The 23866-nt window shown below is 43.8% G+C and overlaps 1 protein-coding gene across 1 annotated transcript in view; it reads left to right on the top strand.

The window, feature by feature from the left end:
* Positions 1-23866, top strand: part of LOC307266116 (forkhead box protein N3-like) — a 54970-nt gene that overhangs the window by 21230 nt on the left and 9874 nt on the right. Inside the window, exons 2-4 of the mRNA XM_080048036.1 lie at positions 1958-2569; positions 12935-13086; positions 19282-19340. Coding sequence (XP_079904162.1) covers positions 1976-2569; positions 12935-13086; positions 19282-19340 — 805 coding nt within the window. The 5' untranslated portion in view covers positions 1958-1975. The remainder of the gene's footprint in view (positions 1-1957; positions 2570-12934; positions 13087-19281; positions 19341-23866) is intronic.

Below are 23866 nucleotides of genomic sequence, written 5' to 3'. Positions count from 1 at the left end.
CTTTCCACCTCGCCCATCCCTTTGATGATTGCGCTGACTATTTTCAGCTACGGCGCTATCGTCACCGGGGCAATTTGAATTCATTACGCTCAATGTCAATATTGGTGCAACAACACGGTGGCTCAGACAGGTACAGCTTGTTGAATGAGCGTGCGTGCTGTCAGAATAAAGTGTGAGACGGGAAAGGAGAGAAGAAGTGTTTGAGAGGAGATCAAAGACATCCAGCTCCACCGAGCCTTTTCCCTGCGCTGCCGAGAGAATGGGATGGAGCAGCGGGGTGAAGACAAGCTGGCCGACTATACGCAGAGCAACATGCAGCAGCTATACATTATGGCTTTCTATATTTAGCTCAGTCTCCTCAGCCACAGCCTATTAATGCTGTTAAGCAGAGTTATCAGCGGATTCGGTGGAAAAGTAAGGGGAAAAACACGGAAGGGTGGGGGCGTCAAAAAGGAAAGCATTACGAGATAGGAGCTGAGTTGTTTAGCTCTGTTGCCATGGTGGCACATCAGTCCGGAGGCTGTAGCGAACCGACAGTTGTCACGGCACGGCGGGTTGCCATGGGTGACAGCTGTCAGTCAAACGCGCAGAGTGAGGGGACAGATCGGCCCATGATCACCTTGGATTAGAGAGCGATCGCACCACACAGGGGCAAGCAAGAACATATCTGGACTTAATCCCCGTGTCCTAATGGGCTGCTGTGTGTCTGTCTGTCTGTCTGTCTGTATGTCTGTCTGTGTGTGTGTGTGTAAGTGTGCCTGTTTTCAACCATGTTTGCATGTGTTGGCACGATTTTAGTTATGCAACCGTTTCTACTCCTGCATCTGGACCCTTTTTTTGCGTGTGCATGCACATTGGAATGCATGTGTGTGTTTGGGGGCACATGTGCATCCCGCACAAGGTTTCTGCATTGGTGTCCGGACTCGTTCACACGTTCACAGGGCGAGTGGAGCAGATTACATTTAGCCGTAGCTGCTGCCTGGGTCCGTCCCACAGCTGTCTGTGCTAGAGGACAATCAAAGGCCTGGTTGCGAGTCTTCTGATTGTGGTGTGATTCCCCCCAGTCCCCTTCAATTACCACACTCTGCCAGCATCTAACGAGCACAGCATTGCTCTTATGTTGGTTGAATAGTGGTCTGATTAGAATAGGGGTGGGGTTTGAAATCACACTCTAATTTATTTTGGTCTTTTCTTGGCAAATCTCCCGGCGGTGGTCATCTCTGCTCACAGATATCCTGCTGTTGATCTAAGGCCGTGTCCACAGAAACATTGTACTGTGCTGTACTGTCACTGTTTTTAGAAGGCAACGCAAAAATTGGGCTCATGCTCAGTAAATGTAAACAACAATTTGCAGGCACAAATTGGGGTCATGATGCCAGCTTTTCTGAAAACCTTCTCTGGTTTCCCTGTCCCCGCAAATACAGAAATACTGAGTTTTCCAGAATCTCCCACTTTGGCAGAGTTTTTTTAAAACGATCCAGTTTTTAGTTTTACGTTTGTGATGTTTGCGTGTGGACAAAAGGCCAAGCCGCTCAGATAATAAGACGGGTACGAAAAACAGTTTGCAATGTAAAGTTTATTGTGCACTGTTCCACAGCTGACTTCCTTGACGTAGAGATGGTCAAGCATCAGACTCATCTCTTTGACCCATCCACTATTAGACCTTTATCAGTATTCAGTGTGTATTATGACAACAACACATGTTATGTCAATCCTTTGCTATTACACTAGTAATTAGAGGGTAGTTGTACATGGCAAGATTTACTCAACCAATGAATCACTTCATTTGACATGATCCCAGTCAAAATTGGATAGAAAGACAACCTAAATCGGACTGTGGTGAAAATCTTGTCGCTTGTCTCCCCTTCTTCGTCCCTTAACTAAAATAAAGGCGTTAGGCCTATATGAAAAGCCCCATCTGACCTTGTTTCTTCTTTTGTCTCCCCCCTCTCTCCAGGAGTGAGCCCTGGGCTGGATGGGACCCACCATGCCCCCCAGTAAGAAGGCCCAGAGCCCCAGCAGTGGAGCCAGTGCCTCTCAGGGCATGAGCCCGCCGTACCGACAGGGGGACACGGCAGCAGCCACCGCCGCGGCTTCGGAGGCTTCGGAGGCGGCCGACCTCTCCCTGTCCCTGTCCGCGTCCTTCTCCAAGGCGGAGGACGAGGAGCTCACCAGCCTGTCCTGGCTCCACGAGAGCACCGACCTGCTCAACAGCTTCAGTCACTCGGGTCTGAGGAGCGTGTCTCCACTACTGGACCCGGACGGCCAGCAGCGCGCCCCCCGCTCCCCCTCCCCCGACGAGCTAGGAGACGCCGCGCACTCGCCCTACGACCTGGGGAGCGCCGGTGGGGGAGGGGCCAACCGCAAGCCGCCGTACTCCTTCAGCTGCCTGATCTTCATGGCCATAGAGGACGCGCCCAACAAGCGACTGCCCGTCAAGGACATCTACGGCTGGATCCTGGAGCACTTCCCCTACTTTGCCAGCGCGCCCACGGGCTGGAAGAACTCGGTGCGACACAACCTGTCGCTCAACAAGTGCTTCAAGAAGGTGGATAAAGACCGGAGCCAGGTAAGAATAACAAATAGATGAGCAGTTGGTTGTGAAGGGAAATGTTGGATGATATTTAGGCAGGAGATTTGTTTGTTTGTCTGTTTGGATCTGTTTTAGTTTCAGCATAAGGCAGAAGCAATGTTTTTACATTGTGACAAAATCAAAATCACATTTCTCTCAATACTTAGACATTATACATTACACAAACCCTGTACAAAATGCAAATCGTATTTGATGGCCTAATCTGTATTTTGCTCATTTACAAAAACTGTATAGCCTATTTATTTTGATCTTACTCAACATTTAATGCAAAATATAATGAAAGCTAAAACCAAGCTTTAGTTTTATATAACAAACTCAGCTGGGTCTGATCCAGAGCCTATCCATGCAGCCACTGTGTGAAACAGGCGATGTTCTGCGACCTTTAAAAACAAATGGAATTGTTGACTATTATCCGTTAAAGGTGCATCGTCATTTGGGTGCACTCAGCCAAGGATGGATTGTCCTGGAAAGTAAAGTTCCTCTTTATGGTTTAAAAAAATGTCAAAGATGGTGTTTGGACTGTAAAAAGAGAATTTTGAGCATCAATATTTTAAGATAATTTTAATCAGGACCTCAGGAACATTCTGGGCCAGACAGCAGCTTGCTCTGTCAGAAGCAGCAGCAGAAGAAGTGTAAACTAATTGTGATGTATATTTAAAATAATTACTAAGCATTTTTGAACTATCCCAGTAGTAAAGCTATCAGCCTTCACTAAATATGAGGCCACTTCCGATATAAAATATGTATTAATTAATAATCAGGGGAAATTTAAAGTGTCCCAGTAATTAAGCTATAATCTCATACGGAATATGAGCTTTTTGATCTCTTTTTAAATCCTCATGAACTATTTAAAGTTGACTTCCAAGAAAAAAATACAAAGTAAATGCAGTCTAAATGTTTCAGTGCCAGTGTGAAACAAAGGCTGTACTGATGAATTTTTATCGTTTCCTAAAAGGTTCTTGTTTCTTTTATTTAATCAAAAGCATTAGTTATGTCTAATAAGATATGACTAAAATACATTCCTGCATAGTTGTGTAGGGTGACACTTGCATGCCCTTCCCGTAGAAAAGTATTAAATGGCCAATTTGAACTCCTCCCAGAAAATCCCTGTTGAGATACCCAGGCCAAATTCAAAACCAATGCAAAACCAACGGCCATTCATCCCTATTCGGATAACTCCTATACTTGTAGCCGCATGGTAAACACACGGCCCATAATTCACTCTATCATGTGTGCTTACGACTTATTTCACAGCCAGAGAGCGTTTGCAGGCATATCCAACTTGAAGTGGAACATATTCTGTATTTTGTCTACAGCTGTACCAGATTCGGCCTTATCAATTGTTGATGATCTCTCTGCTTTCATAGTTCTCTTTCGCTCAGACGTTCGGCGCTCCCCCAGTGGGAACGACGTTTCACTTTTGATTTAAGTCTTGATACAGTCTTTTATACCGGCTTTCCTATCCGGATTTTACTCAGGGCAAACGGGGAATGAATCCCCTCACTCAATTAGCGCTAAATTAATACTGGAGGATTTAATAACACGGATGCCAGCAGACTTTAGATTTCATCTTGCCCGAGGGTGTTGGGGGGGGGGGGAGACGGACACAAACAGCAAGGATCAATGCTAGCTTTGCGTGTTAAGCTAATTGAGATTAAAGTGGAGGAGATGGTAGCTCTTTATGCTCGCCTTGACCAGCATGTGAACCTGTATGTGTGTGTGTGTGTGTGTGCGTGTGCGTTGAGGTAACAAAATGGATGAAGAATGAAGAGGACATGTGGTGTGTGTGCGTGTGTATTCGTGTGTGTGTCTCTGCACACACCCTCACGCTATGCTGTCATCTGGCCCTTGACTACAACGGCCCAGAGTTTCTCTTGTATACATATCTCCATAGTAACTAGGTTGCAGTTGACATAAAAGTATGCTGTTGCTGTAGCAACGGCAAAACTGATTTGGCTTCACTGACTTTATGCGTGTGTGTGTTTGTGTGTGAAAATATGTGCGTGTGTGCATGAGCTTCAGATGGGCACTGAGGTGCTGAGTGGGGGAGAATGAGTGTATGCCCTCAATCCTGCGTTATATGCACATATGTACCCGTGCTTGTGTGTGTGTGTTTGTGTATATGTGTGCGGGCATGTGGAGCAGCATGTGTAGAGGTGATTTTGGCAAGGACAGCCGGTCTTGTCTTCCTGTCACTGCACACCGTTTAAGACAGCACACTAATTAACCCCTCAAACCTATTCCCCTCTGTCCTCACACACACACACACACACACACACACACACACACACACACACACACACACACACAGGCAAGCGCCGTGTCGGTGTAGAAACGAGGGCACATCTCTGCAGACTCCTACTCTACCTGCCAAGTGCCGTGCTTTATCTGAAGCTGCAATTACAGAATCTCTGTAATTTTCAGTCAGACTCTGCCATTCAAAGCCTTGCGCTGAGGAATATCTCCATGTGAATGAATACTCCCCTTTCTTTCCCTCCCTCCCTGCTTTCCCTTCCTTTTTTTCCTTCACCTGTTTATGTCTTTCTGGATCGAGCATCCCAATTACAGGCTCTAAGATATTTTTTTCTTTATGTTGCATTATGTTTTTTACCCAATGCTCGCCTTGGAAACCAAGAAAGGGGGGATTTGGCTAAGGGGAGGTCAGGTTATTATAGCTGTGGGATTGACAGAGAGACATTGACACAGGAAAAGAGAGAGAGGGATAGGGGGAAGCAGTGATTTTTTTTTATTTGATTTGATTCAATTTATTTCAGATATATCAAAAAAAAATTAAAATGAAAAGCATGAAAATACAATAAAAAAATATGTTCAAATCAAAGTGGAGACATGGCTTGTTGTGAACGCACCAAATCATATTTCCATCAATTTACAGAGGTGGAGATTAATATGACAGTGGCCTATTTGTTCCAGTGACTGTATTTCTGGGTCATATCCAGGCAGATGACAAGACGGGGACTAGTTTAGAATAAGCTTGCTGCTCTATGTGCATGCATGTGTGTCTGCATTTGTATATGTGTGTGCGTGTGCGTCGGCCTTGCGTGTGGGCGTGCACGCTCACGAGAGGGGGGAGCGTGAGAGAGTGCGAGCACTGTGGTTGCCATGGCTTTGTTTACAAACAGGATTCTTCACTGCGCTGAATGACATGCCTTAATGACAAGTGTTGTTGCCCTCAGATTTCTGGATCAGTGCTTAAGATCAGTGTTGTAACAGTTCAACAACACACACACACACACACACACACACACACACACACACACACACACACACACACACACGCACCACTCAAAGAGATATGTACTTCTCAAAGCCTCTTATGAAATCACAGCAAAGGCAACAGGCAGTTGGGTAATCTAAGACTCTACGCTAGGAATTCTCTCGGTGTTGCACTTAAGTGTATCACCTCTAACTCACCCTTGCCCTGTTCGGATGAGAGGCACCCCTTCATTCTTTTTACATTTGAACTCAGATTACCTGGAGTGAGCTTGTCTAGTTCACTGTATTTTCTCTCAAACGCTAAAAAAATACACATTATAGTTATTATTTCTACAGGTTTAATTCTCGTGGGGTATTGCATTGATTTGAACCATGCATGTGGTAGAACACTTGCGTGCAATCAACAAAGTCCCCCGCCTTTTTAAAGAGAGAGTTGGCTTTTGCCGGTGGGCTTTATAATAGGTGCAACAATTTTATTATTATTATTTTTTTTTAACTGCCCTAATCGATATTTTGACAATAAAAAAATTGGTCAATTTACTGTGTGTGATTTGAAAGGCGTCACTTGGTTAATTTTTTTTTTTTACTTTTATGTTCTGCAACTTTACTGTTTGTTGTTGTTGTTATAGAACATGCGATGATGAACCAGCTGTATGCTACTGCCCAGCACTAAACCGTGGTGAGAATCAGCAAGTTTCTGATGAATGCAGTGGAGCATTTTGAAGCTAAAGAGCAAGATATTTCCCCGGCAGGAGTTGGTGGAGAGCAAAACACATGAAACATGACCCCAAATAAATTCTAAGCTGTGCTCCATGTGTAAACCAGTTGTTTTGCTCACATCATGTAAGCCATATCAACTAATACTTTTTTCTTATCTTTTTTTAAAACGTGTTTGTTTGTTTGTTTGTTTGTTGCATTTTAAGTCCTAAATATGAGGAGGAGCTTTGTTGTTCCTCTACCATCTTTTTTCATTGTAGCCACAGGGAAGTAATTTAAACATCTGTACGATTGGCTCTCAGTGGTGTCCTTGAAGAACTTTTAACGGATGTGAAAATTATGCCGCCATTGACAAGCCAAGGAGGAAGGAAAAAACTAAATGACCTGCCTGAAATTAATCGCTAAAGTGACAACATATCATAGGTGCTCTGGGAGACGCTTACATTGAACCAGGATCAGGTTTCGGAGCTCTTGTAATCAGTGTTCTTGCAGGGTCTTTATGAGCATTCACAATTTATATTCTCCTCACCGAGTTTTGTCAAAGGAATTGAGTTGCACATTGTGAGAGATAAAGTTAGAGTAAAAAAAATAGAGTGAAATCCTGATGGAATATTTTTCATACCAGCAGGATTGAGTCTTTTGGGGTAAGGTGGTTGGGGCGGGGGGAGGGGGAGATCTGGAAATGCCTTCAGTGTTGGCAAACGACCTGCAACATTCTTGTCATTTTGCCCCTGTCTTTATCGTCAAGCAAAACAGAGACTTGTAATAGCCAAAGCAAAAGGCTGAATTGTTGAAAAATACGTATTATTGGAAGCACGAAACTCAGGCTTTCGGAGTTTTTTTTATGGAAACCACATGGGTAACACAGGTTTTTGGTACTTGTGGAAATAAAAGTCAATTCATAACACCTGTGGGAAGAAAATGTCCACACATATATTTACCCTGGCTCTGTATTTCTATGTACTGACAGAAATAGCCTGTTGTCCCTCCGACATTTTTCTTTTAACACCCAACAGGGTCCCCTTCTGCTGCTGTCTCTTTGTTGTGAAATGGCCCTTTTGACAAGATCAGAAATGGCCTGTATCAAGCAACTCCGTCAGAAGAAATATCTGCCTCGTTCCTCTTCAAAAGCCTTGTGTAAATGTTGCTGTAATTCTCGTCTCTCTGCTTCACTTCTAGACCTCATATTGTTTTTCATTGACTGCACTGAACATCTTTAAATCGGTGTCCGTACGTGTATCTGGCCCACGCTGTGCTTGTCCTACAGCATATCACAATATTTAATCCCATATTCTATCTGTACACATCCATTAAGTAATAATGGATCCTTGCGTCGCAGTTGTTGCGTTTAATCAGGCTTACGTGCAAACAAGGGGGGGATGCTTTTATTCCGACTGAGCATGCCCATCATAAAATTGTATGCAGTCATAATACTTTAGATTGATAATGTAGGTTTAAGCCATATTGCAAGTGAGTATGCAGCGCACACAATAAAGCCTCTTATGCCCTTGCATGTTTCTCTGCGTGATGACTGGCTCTCTCCGTGCATCGTACATCTTTTTTTAATCTCATTTCATTACTGCGCTCAAAACAAAATTCACTTTCTCCACTCATAACGGCCATTATGAACGGTTTAAATGGCTCTCCACAGTATATGGAATATACGGATGCCATTGTTGATTGTGATTAAACAATTTAAAGCTGTAGCATCAGTGGTGGACAGTGTATAGCTGTACTATACAGTGACAGCTGCAGTTAAAGAGGATCCTTTTTAGTTATCATCAAATCCCATGAAAAGACAATCGGTAATATATTTATATTTCAATACTGTCTGACTTTTCCCCGCCATTTATTATTTACTATTTATTTTGTTTACTATATAGAAGTGTAAATATTAATATCATTTATATATGTATATATTTTTTTAAATGTCTCCTTAACGGCTTATTTATTTCCCAAAACAGCAGGAAACTAGTTTTTTAGCAAACGTTACTTAATAGGAGGAAAAGTTGCATTTCTTTGACTATTTTCAGCAGCATATTAAAGGTGGGGTCAGCAATTCTGGGGAAAGCTTAGTTGTCCAAGTTGTTTTTTGTCAGTGTAAATCTCCACCCCAATCCACTACCAATACGTCTTGTGTGTGTGTGTGCGCACTGAAAGAAAATTCAGTGTTAATGCACAGCCTTAGCTCTGTTTGGCTCTCTCTTATCTTTGTTTACGTACCAGTTTACAGAGCCTAGGCTGTGTATTAACACCAGCGCACACACATAATATGGACAGGTAGCGGATCCTGAGGAGATTTTCACAGATTTTGACAACAACAACAAAAATGGGGGATTTTGACAACAAGCGTTCTCCAGAACAGAAAATATCCATTTGCTGCTGGAGTGAGCATTTTATGTGGGTTTGAGTGAAGAATAAACTACAGCGCCCGACCGTGTCCATTGCACTAAAGCAACATGTCACCCAGTGTGGCTCATTCATGTCTTTTTAATAGGTTTCAGACAACAATGGAGCTCTATGGCACAGAGGAATAAGACATGTATACACAGGCACTTGTTCATAGGCATTCATTCATTGTAGCTTTGGTCTTTTTATGGGATTTGTTGACAGTACGGCAAATATAGAATAGCTTCAGCCCGAGAGGAGGGGGTCAAACATTTTTGGGAGATGTGCTTGTGTGAGGTAAATATACACGTGAAGAGTTCAGATATGAATGTGGTAGCAGCAGTATAGTGTTACGGCAGGGTCAGTGGCAGCAGGACTTTTTTTAATATCTTCCATTTCCAAGGGAGACCAGCCCCCACAGCTTATATAACACAGGAAACAGATGTTGAAAACACACAATCATCTCTCTCTCTCTCTCTCTCTCTCTCTCTCTCTCTCAGCCTTTGTCTCCATTTTCCCCCTTTTTGTCTTTAACTCACACCATGACGTGTCCCAGGAAAGTAACAGTGTGTATCTTTTCTCCATCATGAAAATACCTGTGCTCAGCTCCCTATTCTGCAGTTTTTTTTAAAAACACAGAGCTGTGTATAAAAACTGCTGCTCTCCTAATCAAAACTACTACAAGCGAGTGCGGTGACACAGATACATATAATTAAATCCATTTTCTTTTTAAGTGTAACGTTGCTTAAAGTTGCAATTTCAAGTCTAATGCAGTGCCAGGGTCTGTTTTCATCTCACAGTGTGGGAGTTATATCTCATAGTAAAGGGTTTACGTTTGGACTTTTGGATTATTTGTTGTGTAACCTGGCTGCTCTTTAGCCGCAAACACGGCAGAGAAGCTACTATTTCCTCAGCACGTAGCCACACAACTAAACGCATCAGCCAAGAAAATGGTGCTGATATCAGAGGAGTGAGACCAGGTGGCATCAAAGGATGGCGAGAGGTAATAATATAAATGGAGATCATAGACACAGCTTCAGGTGAATGTCAGGACCGCAGTCCTCTATCACCTGGGTTTTTCACTGTCACTTCCACCCAGAGCCTTATTTTTAAAATGTGTGTCATACTGTATTAAAGTTGAACCCCCCCTGCTGAAAACTCATAGGCAATCTATGACCTCAAATACATTTGGTGATAATCGATTTTGAGACGTGCTGCCTTTTTTTCTCCACTTTGCGAGTTTGCCAGAAAATGAAAAAGTCCATTTCGCCTCCTCTTGCTTCCAAGCCAAGATGATGCCTGTTGCCAAGGCGACCGCTATAACCCAGGTGACAGACCCTTCCTGTGAGCTGGGCCCTGTGATTGGCCTATCGACCAGGGGGGTCTACATATTGAGCCTTTTGATTGGTCGGCTGGTTGGCAGAGGCAGGGGCCTCGGCAGACAGAGATTTCTGTAGGGAGCATTGATTTAATCTGCTGCCAAGCGGGCAGACAGTTTGCTAGACACACACACACACACACACTATATATATATATATATATACAAACGGCTGGAGTTGCAAGGGGAAATTTGGCCCAGCGGGGGTCACCTCTGTGGGAGCAAGCGTATGTGTGTGTAATATCATGCTCTCCAGGAGAGAGGCGTAGCTGGCAGTAATAGAAGCACTCCCAGGAGCAGAGCACGCTGGGTAATATCACACTCGCTATGGAACTCGCCATACACACGCTCGCCCCCGAAAACACACATGCAACAACACACACACCACAGAACATGGCACATATGGCCTGTGTTCATCACAACTTACTAACACCATACTAATGCAAACACAATGTGCGCGCGCATACACACACACACACACCCTATCAGCTTCTCTCAGTCTTACAAGTTCAGAGGCCGTAGTGAGGGGTTTTCGACTGATTCACTAGATATCCTGGGACCAGGAGGCACACATGAGACATCCAGGCCTAGCATGCTCATCACTCATTACAAATGAATACGGTTGGTCAAACGGTATATGAAGGATGTCCTGAAACCAAACAAGTCACCTTACCAACATGATTGTGAGAGTTGAACGGAAGATTTGTATTACATGTTTATGTTTTTGTTCTAAGTTTGGGATGTGTCCTTACTTTGCAATTACACTGAATGCTTTCATATTTAGCTTTGGTTGGTATGCGTCACCTCCTGTACAAGCTTACAGTATGTGACACAATGACAACAGAGCACTTGCTGTCAACACCCTAATTCAATGATTACATAGAGCTTATTGTGACATGGTTCTGTGTAGTTCACTGCTTCCCAACCATGGGACCTGTTCTTGTAAAACTTAAAGGTGGAGTGAAAGGTTAAATGATAGCAACTTTTCATTTTTAGCTACTAACAAACTTATATAGTGTGTGTTGTATAACTAAAAACCCTTCAAATGTAAGAGTTCTTTACCTCTCCTTAGTAGCCAGTTGTTCCTCGGGGTGTAAGATTTCACACAAAATTTGCTTAAAACAGTGCAGCATATGAATAATTGGCTGAATCATCATTTTGCAAGAAATTAGCTTTTGCAGGATAACATACAACTGTGTTATTAATGCAAAAAAATGTAATGTATGTATGATGAATAATGGGGCAGATGGAGGGCAAATTGTAGAAGTTGAAGTAAGTCGAATAACTTTTTTTTTTTTTTTTTTTTACTGAGCCCTGAGTTATCTCTTTTCAACTGTGTATTTCTAACAGTTTTTTGAAGACACCAAAAAATATCTCACATCGTAGAGAGGCTCTATGCTTAAGGTAGCGCTCCAAAGTACTGGCATGGGGCGGCAAACACATCTGACAGTGACTTTTTGATGAACAAATTGACTGAGCCACCGTGACTGATGCAGTCTGGGAAGCAAGCGGCAACGTGGCGGGCGCATCTTTCATCCACTTCAATTACAAAGTGCTCCTTAGGTTTTTTACAATCTGTCTGCAATTAATGCTAACACGCGCACCTCTGGCATGTCTGACATTTCCCCCCTTTTAATAGATTCCTTGCAGTATTTGCAGGGGAGTCAGAAGAAGAACCTCACTCATGACATCTCTCCCCACCCTGTAGCCTGTAACCCGCATCACTTCACAGCACACTACAAAGTGAGCTTAGCGCCAAGCAGGACGCCTTTAAAATTTACTTACATTTACTTTTTTTTCCCCTCTCCTTGTTCTTGTTCCTTGTCTCTTGCCGTATGCAAACTCCAGACTTTTGCCACACTCACAGATGACAAGGCGGATGAAAGCCCCGGAAAGTAGGGCTGTGAGAGATAGTGACTTAACTCAAGTGTATATTCTAGTGGCAGGTAGGCAGCCCCGTCTATAACCTATAGGCTGCTTTTCACTCCGATCGGGAGCCAGACAGCTTCATTATTAGTTGAGAGAGAGAGGGGTGGAAGCTGCTTTGATCTAAAAATACACACCGTCCTCGCCTCTGGAGTGGGGGAAAAAGTTAAAGAGTCTTCCTGTGTCTTAATCACACACACAGAGAAAAAAAGCCCTCCAAACTTCTTTTTTTATTCCTCTTCCCCCCCCCCGGAGAGAGGCAGAGGATTTGAAAATATCGAGCGAGCATTTGGCATTTAGGACGCGTTAAATCTCGTTCCCCTCCGAGCGTTGCCTTCATTGGCATCACGGGAATCGTTGCTCTGTGTGTACTGTGTACAGGGTCGTTTTGGTAAATAAGAATCAGGCACAAGGTCTGTACTTTGAGCTTGTGTTTGGGCTTTGGACTTGTTGGACTTGTGCCGTGCTGTGTTTGTGAAACGTCTAACGTCTCTCTCTCTCTCTCTCTCTCTCTCTCTCATCTGTCTCCTCCACCCCTCCCTCACTCTCTGCCTCCTTATCTCTTTTTCTTTCTTTCTTTCTTTCTTTCTTTCTTTCTTTCTTTCTTTCTTTCTTTCTTTCTTTCTTTCTTTCTTTCTTTCTTTCTTTCTTTCTTTCTTTCTTTCTTTCTTTCTTTCTTTCTTTCTTTTTTTTTTCAGAGCATAGGCAAAGGCTCTCTGTGGTCCATAGATCCGGAGTACAGGCACAACCTGATCCAGGCACTAAGGAAGACACCGTACCACCCCTACTCACCGGGCCTGGCCACCCCCTCCACATCCCCACCCACCCTGCCTCAGACATTTCACCACAGGTAAGAGACCGATTAGCTGCTCGAACCGCTGATTTACTTCATTTATTGCTTAATCATTTGATATGACTTTTGATTGGATGAATTTTTTTTCTGGGTAAGCTGATGAGTGGCGACAGATCAATACACACAGCACATAGCTCTTTTCATGTCTCCCCCCACCCCACTCCTTAGACACATCATAGCTGACACAAAGGCATACAAGTACTAGGTACTGACAAAATCTACAAGTGGTCTGGACGTGTGTTTTAATGCCATGTACACATAGTTTAAATTAATTTTGAATGCAAAACTCATATTCTGTTGACCATATCATTATCATCACGGCTGACTAATTACTGAGAGGTCGGAGAGAGATATTTGACATGCAATGATTTTATGGACATATTTTGTCCATAGCAATAAACAGCTGTACCAATGATTTACTACTGTCATTTGAAAGATGTTCTTATGATCCCAATATGTCTGTGTCTTTTCTCTGAGAACCTTTGTGCACAATTTTGCACCACACGTTTCGCGAAGGCTGTGGTTACTCGCTCTAAATGGTAGAGTCGTGCAACTCAAACATTGGCGCTTACTTTGGCTCTGTAGTTTATATAGCGGGAGGAAACGGGGGTTTGCACTTCAAGCAACTTCAGAGTCCAAAGAAAACACTGTTGTTTACTCATGGCGCGGGATAATAATAAAAAGAGAAAAAGTATGTTCCTATAGACTTGATCCTGAGAAATGCTTTCATAATGTATTTATGCAACGCCGGTATTTATCTGATGGAAGAAGATCTTTGAGAATCCAATCGATTCACATCGAGTGGAGCGCCCCGGGACTGTCTGAATCGAAATGTAATCAAGGTAGAAATGAGCGCCAATATCAGTGTCTTATTTATATATATATATATATATATATATATATATATATATATATTGTAAATAAAATATTTTTGGTTTTGGTTTTTAGACTGTTTGTTGGCACAAAACGAGCAATTTGAAGACTTCTGAGGCTTTATACACTAAACGCTGAATCCAAATTATAATCTATACATAAATAAACTGATAGTTGCAGCCCTCAGGCACATACATCATACAACATATACACTTCTCCACTTCTCCTACTCTCTTTATCTCTCTTTCCACCAACTTAGCCCCAGGCGTTCTAATGCTGACCCGCCCCATCCTTCGCTTAAATCTTTTTGCGGGCTGAGTTTTCTCCCCTCCCTCCCTCCCTCCCTCCCTCCCTCCCTCCCCCCCCCCCCTTCCCCCCTCCCTCCCTCGGGCACATCTCAGGTGAAAGCCTTTTTCTTCCCTCTCCGCTGTTGTTCACTTGTTCACTACCCCTTGTCCATCCCTCCGTTCATGCCTTCCTCTCCCGTGGCTCTCTAACACTCCTCCGTTCCGTTCCGCTCCTTTTCTTGCGCTCTTGTCTCCTCTTTTAATGTCTCCCGCCCCCCACCACTCATCCTCAGGCATACATTACAACTAGTAAGGGCACCCAGTACTCCGTCTTCTTTATTTATCCCTGCTGTGATTTATTCCATCTCTCTCTCTCTCTCTCTCTCTCTCTGTCTCTCCACTCTTTCAACTCTCTACCCACCGCTTTATCATTCAATTAAATCCTCCTTTGTCTACATTCACTTCATTCTCCGACCCCTCGAAGCCCTACACACAAGCACACACACACACACACACACACACGCCTCCACAGCATCCACCTGTGCCACTTCCCTCTATATCCTCTCCTGACCTCTCTTCTACCCTCTCTCCCTTTCCCAACTTCTCGGTTTCCGGCTCTCCTTCCCGTCCCCGCGGAGATGTCAGCGAGAGCTAGTATAAGTCGCCTTATTCCCCCTTTCTTTTCCTCCGCATGTACTCTTTCTCCCTCTCCATCTCCCTCGTTCTCTCTCTTTTTTTCTCTCTCTGAATACCACCACCACCATCACCACCACCGCCACCACCCAGCTCCCCAGTTGATCCGGGCAGGTTGGCTTGCAGAGCCAGCGGACTGTGTAAGACAGAATAATTGGTTCACCATAAAATGTAAAAGTGTCATTTTGAACAATGAGGTATGGGGAAGTGGAACAAATTGGAGGCCGGATTGGGAACATGAGGAGGGGAAGGGGGAGGCGAAGGGGGTGCAGTGAGGGGGGAGGGGGGAGGGGGGCATGACGGGGGAGGTTGTTCATTTGCATTGTGACACACAGTGGGAAATGAAAGAGTAAGTGGGAGAGAGTCCATTCCCTGGTTAGAGAGTAGAGCCCGGGCTCCCTCGTGATGCTGCACCTGAAGAACATGCACAGTGTGTGTGCATATGAACTTGTATCTCGCCTTCCACCTAGCTACTAGGTTTCCATTAGGGTTGCAACTAACACTTCTATATGTAATCAGTTATTAAAGGTCACATATTATGCTCATTTTCAGGTTCAAAATGTACTTTGGGTTTCTACTAGAAACTGTTTTTGGATTCAGATGCTTATCATTGCTAAGTCAATTTGATCCAGTTGATCCACTGACTCTAGTTTCTGTTCATTACCTCACAATAGGAAGGTCGACAGAGACTTGTGGAGGCCAGGAAATAAATACTCCTGGCACAGAGAGAGAGAGAGCTTATGAACAAACTTGTTAATGTGTGAAAAGACCAAATTGTACATTAGCCCTCTCCAGTGTTGCTCACTTTCTGTCTTTTCTGTGCGAGCCAAAGGAAAGCTTTCAGCCTCTCGAATGTCGCTGCGTCTTTGAACATCCATGAAAAAGAGAAGTTTTCACAAAGAAGTCACTGCTTTCACCTTCGACTCACCTGACGAAAAACACACAAAGACCAGGGATTGAATAACAAGCTTTCCGAGTCTCTGTGAGTTGACTTCCTTTGCTATCCTAGATCAATGGAAACCAGCGACAGCCTGGAAAGTAGAAAAATCAATTGAAGAATTTATGGTGTGATTTAGAGACTGACCGGCATCTACGTGAAGCCCAGGCACAGCATGTACAGTATGCACAATTTGTTGCCAATGGGCTAAAACGTGAACATCGCTTGTATGGTCCTTTAACCACTCCATCGACATCATGCTGCTGGACCAATATACAGTGATAGTGCCCGCTGCAAATCCAAGTTTGCAACAATATTAAGCATATCAGGCATTAAAAAGAGTATCTAACAAATGATGACATAAGACAATAAAACAAAATAAATAATCGTTCATTTAAGACTATCTGGGGACTTGACACGCTCAACACAAGCAATAGGAAGGAATTTGCAGTGTTTTCTAAAGTTTAAATCACTTTGAAGTGGCGAATATGAGGGAAAAAACGGCCTCAATAGGCTATGGGCAATTAATATCACCCTTTAAAGCTCTGTGTAATAACTTGGCACAATGGGAGCACTGTAAACAGAAGGTCAGAATTTGCGACTGCAGTCTGTTAGCCTTTTCGTGATATTGGACAATATAAAAACTTGTTCTGCCTGGAGCTTGAAGATGGATCAAAAACACTGTGGACCAAAATGTGCATGGGGGAACTAACGTTCATCCTTGACCTCTAGAAATAATGACGGCTAGGTCCACTTATCTTTTTCCAGACTTTTCCTATCCGTGTCACACAGTCTTCATTCTAGCTCATAGTTGTTTTGGGGGATAGGTCTGTCGACATACAGACGACACATGTGAAATCAGCCAGAATAGGCAATTCTGTAAATATCCTGAACATTTCGTTGTATAAAAAATTAAGGAAAAAAAAGTCATCATCTGGAACCCAAAGGTCAACGTAGTTCTATGTGTGTGGGGCTGCGTAAGAGCTATGAAAAGCTCCGAGTCTTAATGTCTGTATTACAAATGTAACACTAGAATATGGAAGAAGGTATTAACAGATTCCTTTATATATGTGTCTAGGAACTCGGCAGGTCCAATCAATAGAACGCAATATCTCTCTGAAGAGCACTCACTCTCAACAGTATTATGTTATGAAGTGTAACGACCGTGGATGGCTGAACAGCGTGTCTATTATGCTAAGGTCAAGGACTGTCTCAAGCAGTTCTGCGCAACTCGGAAGTGAAGGATGAACCGCGAAAATGAGAAGATGCAGAGGGAAGGAGGGAGGGAGGGAGGAAGGGGGAGCCATGATGCTTCTTTGTCCTCTACTCTTTGTCGCTCACACCTCTTGGTTTTTCATGGACCATAATAACTCACACTGCTCCAGTCCACCCCCACCTGCCGTTTGCTTCAGGGTGTGTGTCCGTATGCTTGACTGTTTATCTGCATGTGAGCGTGTGTTAGTCAGTGCAGTTGAGTTCAGTCCAACCTGTGTGTGTGCGTGTGCGTGTGTGCTTGTATCCTGTGCATGTATTTCCAAATGGGTGTATGTGGTGTGTGTGTGTGTGTGTGTGTGTGTGTGTGTGAGATTCAGTAGGTAGAGGGAGAGAGAGAGCATGCTGGCTAGGAGGTCAGCTCCATGGTGCATTCCTTCACACTCCATCAGCATCTGGATGAGAGGAGGAGGAGGGGAGGAGAGAATGGATGGATGGAAGGAGGGAAGGGGGTCTCAAGGGGGTTGGTGGGAGAGGCTCTCACCCTCCCACCCTCCGTCTCCCCTCCGTTTGTAGAGCAAAACAAAAAAAAAGACGCGGGGAAAATGTTGGGTGGGGAGTGGGGGCTCCGCCACGAGTTCAGCCCCTCGCCCTCTACATTAAATGCACAGGGTCTCCATGGCAACCGGAACGCCGCCATGGCAACACATGTAGTGTGAGGCAGGTGCTGTCGCGCTGTGAAACCATTTGTTGAGAGAGAGAGAGAGAGAGAGAGAGAGAGAGAGAGAGAGAGAGAGAGAGAGAGAGAGAGAAGGACGGGGGAGAATGAGATGGGCAGGGGGTGGGGTGGTAGGGAAAACAGACAGGCTGTTAGCGCAGGAAAAATATGTTATCGCCGTGGCAACGCTATGTGGCAACTCTCCATGGCAACAGCAGGTGGCTCAGGGCTGAAATTTGCGTTCGCTGCTTGTGCTATTTCGTATCACCGTGTGTGTGTGTCTGTGTGTGTTTGTGTGTGTGTGTGTCCATTGTTCCCCCCTGCTTCTGGCGAGGTGAGAGCCACATCAAGTGCAGACGTCAAAAATCCTCTCATTCAGCAGCTTAGCAGAACATAAAACACGACTCGCATTACAAAGGAAAACTCTCCCGATGAGTGTGGGTTTGCTTTTATAGAGTTCACAGCGCACCCAGGTGTTTTCTGTCCTGTTTCTCTGTTGTATGTGTGTGTGTGTGTGTGTGTGTGTGTGTGTGTGTGTGTGTGTGTGTGTGTGTGTGTGTGTGTGTGTGTGTGTGTGTGTGTGTGTGTGTGTGTGTGTGTGTGTGTGTGTGTGTGTGTGTGTGTGTGTGTGTGTGTGTGTGTGTGTGTGTGTGTGTGTGTGTGTGTGTGTGTGTGTGTGTTCATAGGACACATATTTGTGTTGTCAGACACACAATTGAGCCGGCCTATAGAGAGAAAGAGAAGGGAGCAGTCAGACGTGTTGTCTAATGTGGAGCTAAAGACCACTCAACCTGGAAAAGCTCTTACAACCTCCCCCCCCTTTTTCCTTTACTCTATCCCCCCATCTTTCTCCCTGTGTCTTAAAATTATGGATTCACCCGCAGCACTGTATCCATTGTCTTCTTGTGTGTGTGTGTGTGTGTGTGAGTGAAAATGTCTCCGTCTATGTGAGAAATGCCGTCATTACCTCCCTCATTAGTGGTGCAATGATCACCTAAGCTGAATCCCCGGTTGTGTGCGTGTGCACGTGTGTGTGCCTTTTCAATGTGTCATACTGTACTGAACGTCTGTCTAACACACGCCTGTGTGACAGCGCCACGTGTTAAATGTGTGTGCGTTGATGAATTTTTTTAATATATATATATATATATCCATCTATATGTGTGTGTGTGAATGGACCAGTGGCGGGCGGTGGGGGGTTGTCATGAGAAATTACCCCCGTGGACTACAGCGGCGAGGCTGTAATTCTCCGAGGTAATCACAGGGAATAATGGCAACAGTGGGACACCCGGGAATCTAATCACTATAATCAGAAGCGCCGGCTTATGGGCTCAAATTCCTTCCTCGCTATCTGCCGCGTGATGAAGCCTGCCGGGCTGGTCGGCTGCTGCAACATGATCAAATGATTGACCAGTTTTTCTCTTCCTTTCTCTCTCTTTCTCCTCCCCATCCCCAATCCCTTCTTTTTTTAGTCCTCCATTGTGGCCGGGGAGTCCCCTCTTCAGAAAGAACGGAGGAGTTCTCTTACAAGGTACCGCTAAGTCCCCTCCGCAAAGTCTTGTACTGTATTTGTGTGTCTGGGAGCTTGTACCTGTTTCTTTCTTTCTTTCTTTCTTTCTTTCTTTCTTTCTTTCTTTCTTTCTTTCTTTCTTTCTTTCCGTCTCATCCTCTTCCGCCTCCCCCACCCCTCCCCCCACCCCCCCACACACACACAGACACACACACTCTCTCCGCCCTGTACAGATGTGCCAACTCCAATCATCTCAATTCCAAATCCCTCTTTTTAGAAGAGCGCACCTTGAGAATACCGAGTGCTGAGTTCTGACACTTGGCTCCGTGCCAGGCGAGGAAGGCTTTTTCTACAGAGGCGTATTTGAAAGTTTTAAAAAGAGAGAGAGAGAGAGAAGTGATGGAGAAACACAGCAAAGTGAGAGAGCGATAGAAAGAGAGAGAGAAAGAAAATCTCTGCTTCTAAACCAGAGGCTGGGGAGCAATCCCCTTGCCTCCTCTTCCCTCATTCAGAACAACATACAGTCTCGCTCTCGACTCTCTTATACACATCTTTTCTCCCTGTGTTTCCCATTATTCCTCTCGTCTCCTCTCCTTCCCTCCCCCTCCCACCGGTGACTGGACGGCAGTTTAAATGGACATTCAATCCCAATCAGGGAGCACTCCGGGAGCTCACTGGGCTGCCGAGTCCTAAATGGAGGGGGAAATGGATACATTAGGCGTCTGCGGCGGCCTCCATCGCCGCCGATAATGGAGTAGTAATGGTCAAGGAGCCCAGGTTTGTAGAGAGTGTCTGTGAAAAAAAACCTGGACTCCCCATAGACGTGCACACACGCAGAGTTGAGATGTGTCTGAGTGGACGGATGGACAGATTGGACGGACAGATAGGGCGGAGAGGGAGTCAGTCTGGGATGTTATAGGGAGAGACAGGAAAAGGGAGAATTTGTAAAATGTGCCCTGTGTTCTAATCCCCATACTTCCCTGCTATTTAATATGGTAGAAAAAGGATGGTTAGGATGTCCCAATTCTTCTGGCCAGATGCAGCATGCTTAAAAATACCCAGATGCCCTACAACATCCGGTTGAGATTTTTAGTGTGGAAATCAAAATGCCTATTTGGGTGATTATGACCCACGATCCATTGCGCACCGGAGGCGTTATAAAATAAGTGAAGGTATGTCCCAATTCTGTGCCTACTGCATGCCAGCTAGGTCCTTTTTATGACTCTTTTTGAGAGTGATTTGTCTAAGTTGTGGACAGATGGATAGGAAAGACAGTACAGGACGTGAAGGGGAGAGACAGAAAAAGGGAAACATTTGTAAATGTGTAATGCGTTTTTCTGAAAGGGGGAGAGGGGTGCAGGCAGCAGAATGGACGTGGCGTGACATTTTGGAGGCATCGGGGAGGAGGAAAATTGTGACAGACAGCCAGAGGCAAAGACAAGAGTAGAGAAAAAAATAAGAAAATTGGAGGGAGGGGTCGGTCTGCCAGGGAGAGAGAGAGAGAGTGAGTTTGGGGGGCTGTTAGTGCCCTCAGTTATTACTTCCATCTCCCATTCCCAGAGCTTTCAGAGCTGCTTCTCTGCTCTGAGCTGATGCGGGCTGAAATCTGCCTCTTCTCTCCCTGTGGCCCAGCACCGGGCTCAGGATGAACACACACACAAGGACAATGGCTGGCAGCTGTGTCCTTAATCCAACACATCCAACCCCCTCAAAGTTCTCCATTTAACAGCTAAATTATACAGAGGTTTTTGCACAGGACCTCAAAGTGTTACTGTTTAATTTCAAGTGCTCAGCTAAACCTGCTATCATTGTTTTTGACTTCCGAGGCGTTATTTACCTGCCAGCTGAAATACAAAAGGGTGGATCCATGTTGATAGAATAATTGACCAGCTGTTAAATGTTTAATTGCAGCACATCCGCACGTTGCAACCACTTTGAGGGTTCAGACATGTATTGGGTTTACGTCTGTTGAAACGCACCAGTTTGCAATTCCAACTCAACTCTACCGGAAGAGTAAACTCAGATTATTCCACTTTTTTTTTAGATTAAAGTTATTTTGTTGTTGTAGCTTTTCTTAGCAAAGGCTGGAATGAAAGGGCAGCGGTGGAAAGTGGCCGTCAACTTAACATGCTACACTATTCAAATGCTGCATACTTGTTGTAATACATCACTAATAATGCAATATTAAAGTATTTAAAGGAATAGTTCTGCATTTTTGAAGAATGGTTGTATTAGGTACTTATGCATAGTTAGTCTGTAACCTTATGGAGATGGCGGTCAGCGTTGTCATTTTAAGGAGTTTCGCTGCAGCAGAAGTCAGCAATGTACTGTCAGACAAGTACAAGGTGTGTGTGTGTGTGTGTGTGTGTGTGTGTGTGTGTGTGTGTGTGTGTGTGTGTGTGTGTGTGTGTGTGTGTGTGTGTGTGTGTGTGTGTGTGTGTGTGTGTGTGTGTGTGTGTGTGTGTGTGTGTGTGTGTGTGTGTGTGTGTGTGTGTGTGTGTGTGTGTGTGTGTGTGTGCGCAGTGGTGGGGGGGGCAGAATGGCCACTTTCAGAGTGTTTTATTCTATTGCAAACAGCTTTGGAATGCTCAATTAACCTTACATACTGTTGGGATGTGGATGTTTGTTGATGCATTTTTCATAATCACATTTTACATCATATTTTATTTATTTATAACACAGTAAGGGAGAGTGGCCTAAGTTGTGCCACTTTTTACTCAAAGTGACTTTAAAGTGAGGCCTTGACAGTAAAGTCTCCAACTCTCATGTGTACATATATTTCTGGCAATAAAAACTTTGGATCTGGAATAAATTGTTGAAGAAATATAGCTTTCGGAAAAAAAGTTGTCTTGTGGCACAACTTGCCCCCGGTGTGGTGTAAGTTGTGCCGTTGGAGAGAATACCATGGGGTAAATTGTGCCATTGATATATATCTCATAAACTGTAATGCAAGACAAATCCATTAGACAATCACTTATTTAAGGTGTATTTAAAGTAAATAAAGTAAATATTTTACAAAGATTGAAGACAATTTTCTTAAACAAGGCCTAGCAGATCTAATGGTTTTACCTGCAAAAGCTCACAATGACAAAGTCACCATCATCATCTTTCTGGCCATCTGAACATCAGTGGTGTTGTTAAGTGGAATGGAGATGTCACTCTCTTCTGAGCTACTGTAGACAATCACTTTCTTTTGGTGACCAGCGTATACAGCCATGCCAATGGCACAACTCTCAAAAATGTACTTTGCACTAGCTGCTCTGTCCTTGTACCAACTGCCACCTGGCATATGCGATCCCCCCTCCATTTCTGCCTTTAAATCAAGGCTCAAAACCCATCTGTACACCCTGGTTTTTCCTCCCCATTAACTATCTTACCTCTGCACTACTATCTTTGTTTGTATGTGAATGTCTGGGCTTTATGACTTTTATTTTGGTTATTGTTATTTTACCTTAATTTTTTACCTACTGAATGCACTGCACTGTTCAGCACTTTGGACAGTGCAAACTGCTATAAATGTGCTTTTATAAATACATTTTACTTACTTACTTTCTTACTTATAACTCACTCACTCCTCTGGCACAAATCACCCCAACCCCAGAATTTTGGATAATAAGCATGATGCAGCAGTTTAGGGCTGACATTGTGCTCACTATATAGACACAAAGTGTAGCATACTAAAGCACTAAAACATGTGTCAAATGTTTTCAAACGTGTTTATAATTGTTCAGACACAATAATCCAAAAACCTCGATCATGGAAATTTTACTTTGAAAGGCAAAAAACTGTTTTTTGAGCTTAAATGTGCTTTTATCTTATTCCATGTTTCTCCCTTCTTTACAGGATGAGTTAAATGGATGGCTCTTCTTAAATATGTGGTCACATTTCCAATTTCTTCTATGGTTTTCTAGAAACAAGGGGTGGCATAACTTCCCCACCGACACAACTTAGGCCATTCTCCCCTATGTGTGTGACTTAAAGTGGAGTAAAAAGAAAAGTAATTGTCATCTGAAATGACGTGTACGAATCGAGAGTAGCATACAATGGAAGTAAACAGAATGGAAGTAAATGGTAAAATCTCATATTTTTGATTAAGTGCAGTTGCCTACTTGAGGAAATGTACTTATTTGCCTCATACAACTTCTTCCCAATTTTTTAATTGCAAGACATTAATTGTAAATGTTTTCTTTTTCTTAACTATATTTTTTGCAGCTTTTGTCTAAGTAAAGTATCTGAATACTTCACAGTGCTGTTGGAGGACAAAAATGATGGAAAGACTTCAGTAAAAATAAATCCTGACAGTTTTAGTGTTATTTTTTTCAGACTTCACACAAGACATCATACAACTGTTTTCACTGGCTGAGTAGAACTCTCATGGCGAGTAAACTGAAAATCATGCTCCCGAGACTGGAGAGGACTTCTAATGGGCCAAAATAATCTTTTCAGGTTTTTTATATACATATATTAGGAGGGAATAATAGAAATTTGCAGAAAAATAACTGCTCAACTGCTTCAGAAAAAAAAGGTGGTAAAAGTTATTTCCAAGC

This window comes from Ammodytes marinus (genome assembly GCF_949987685.1).
Source record: "Ammodytes marinus genome assembly, chromosome: 19".
Lineage (NCBI taxonomy): Eukaryota > Metazoa > Chordata > Actinopteri > Uranoscopiformes > Ammodytidae > Ammodytes > Ammodytes marinus.
This window is presented reverse-complemented; position numbering and strand designations above follow the sequence as displayed.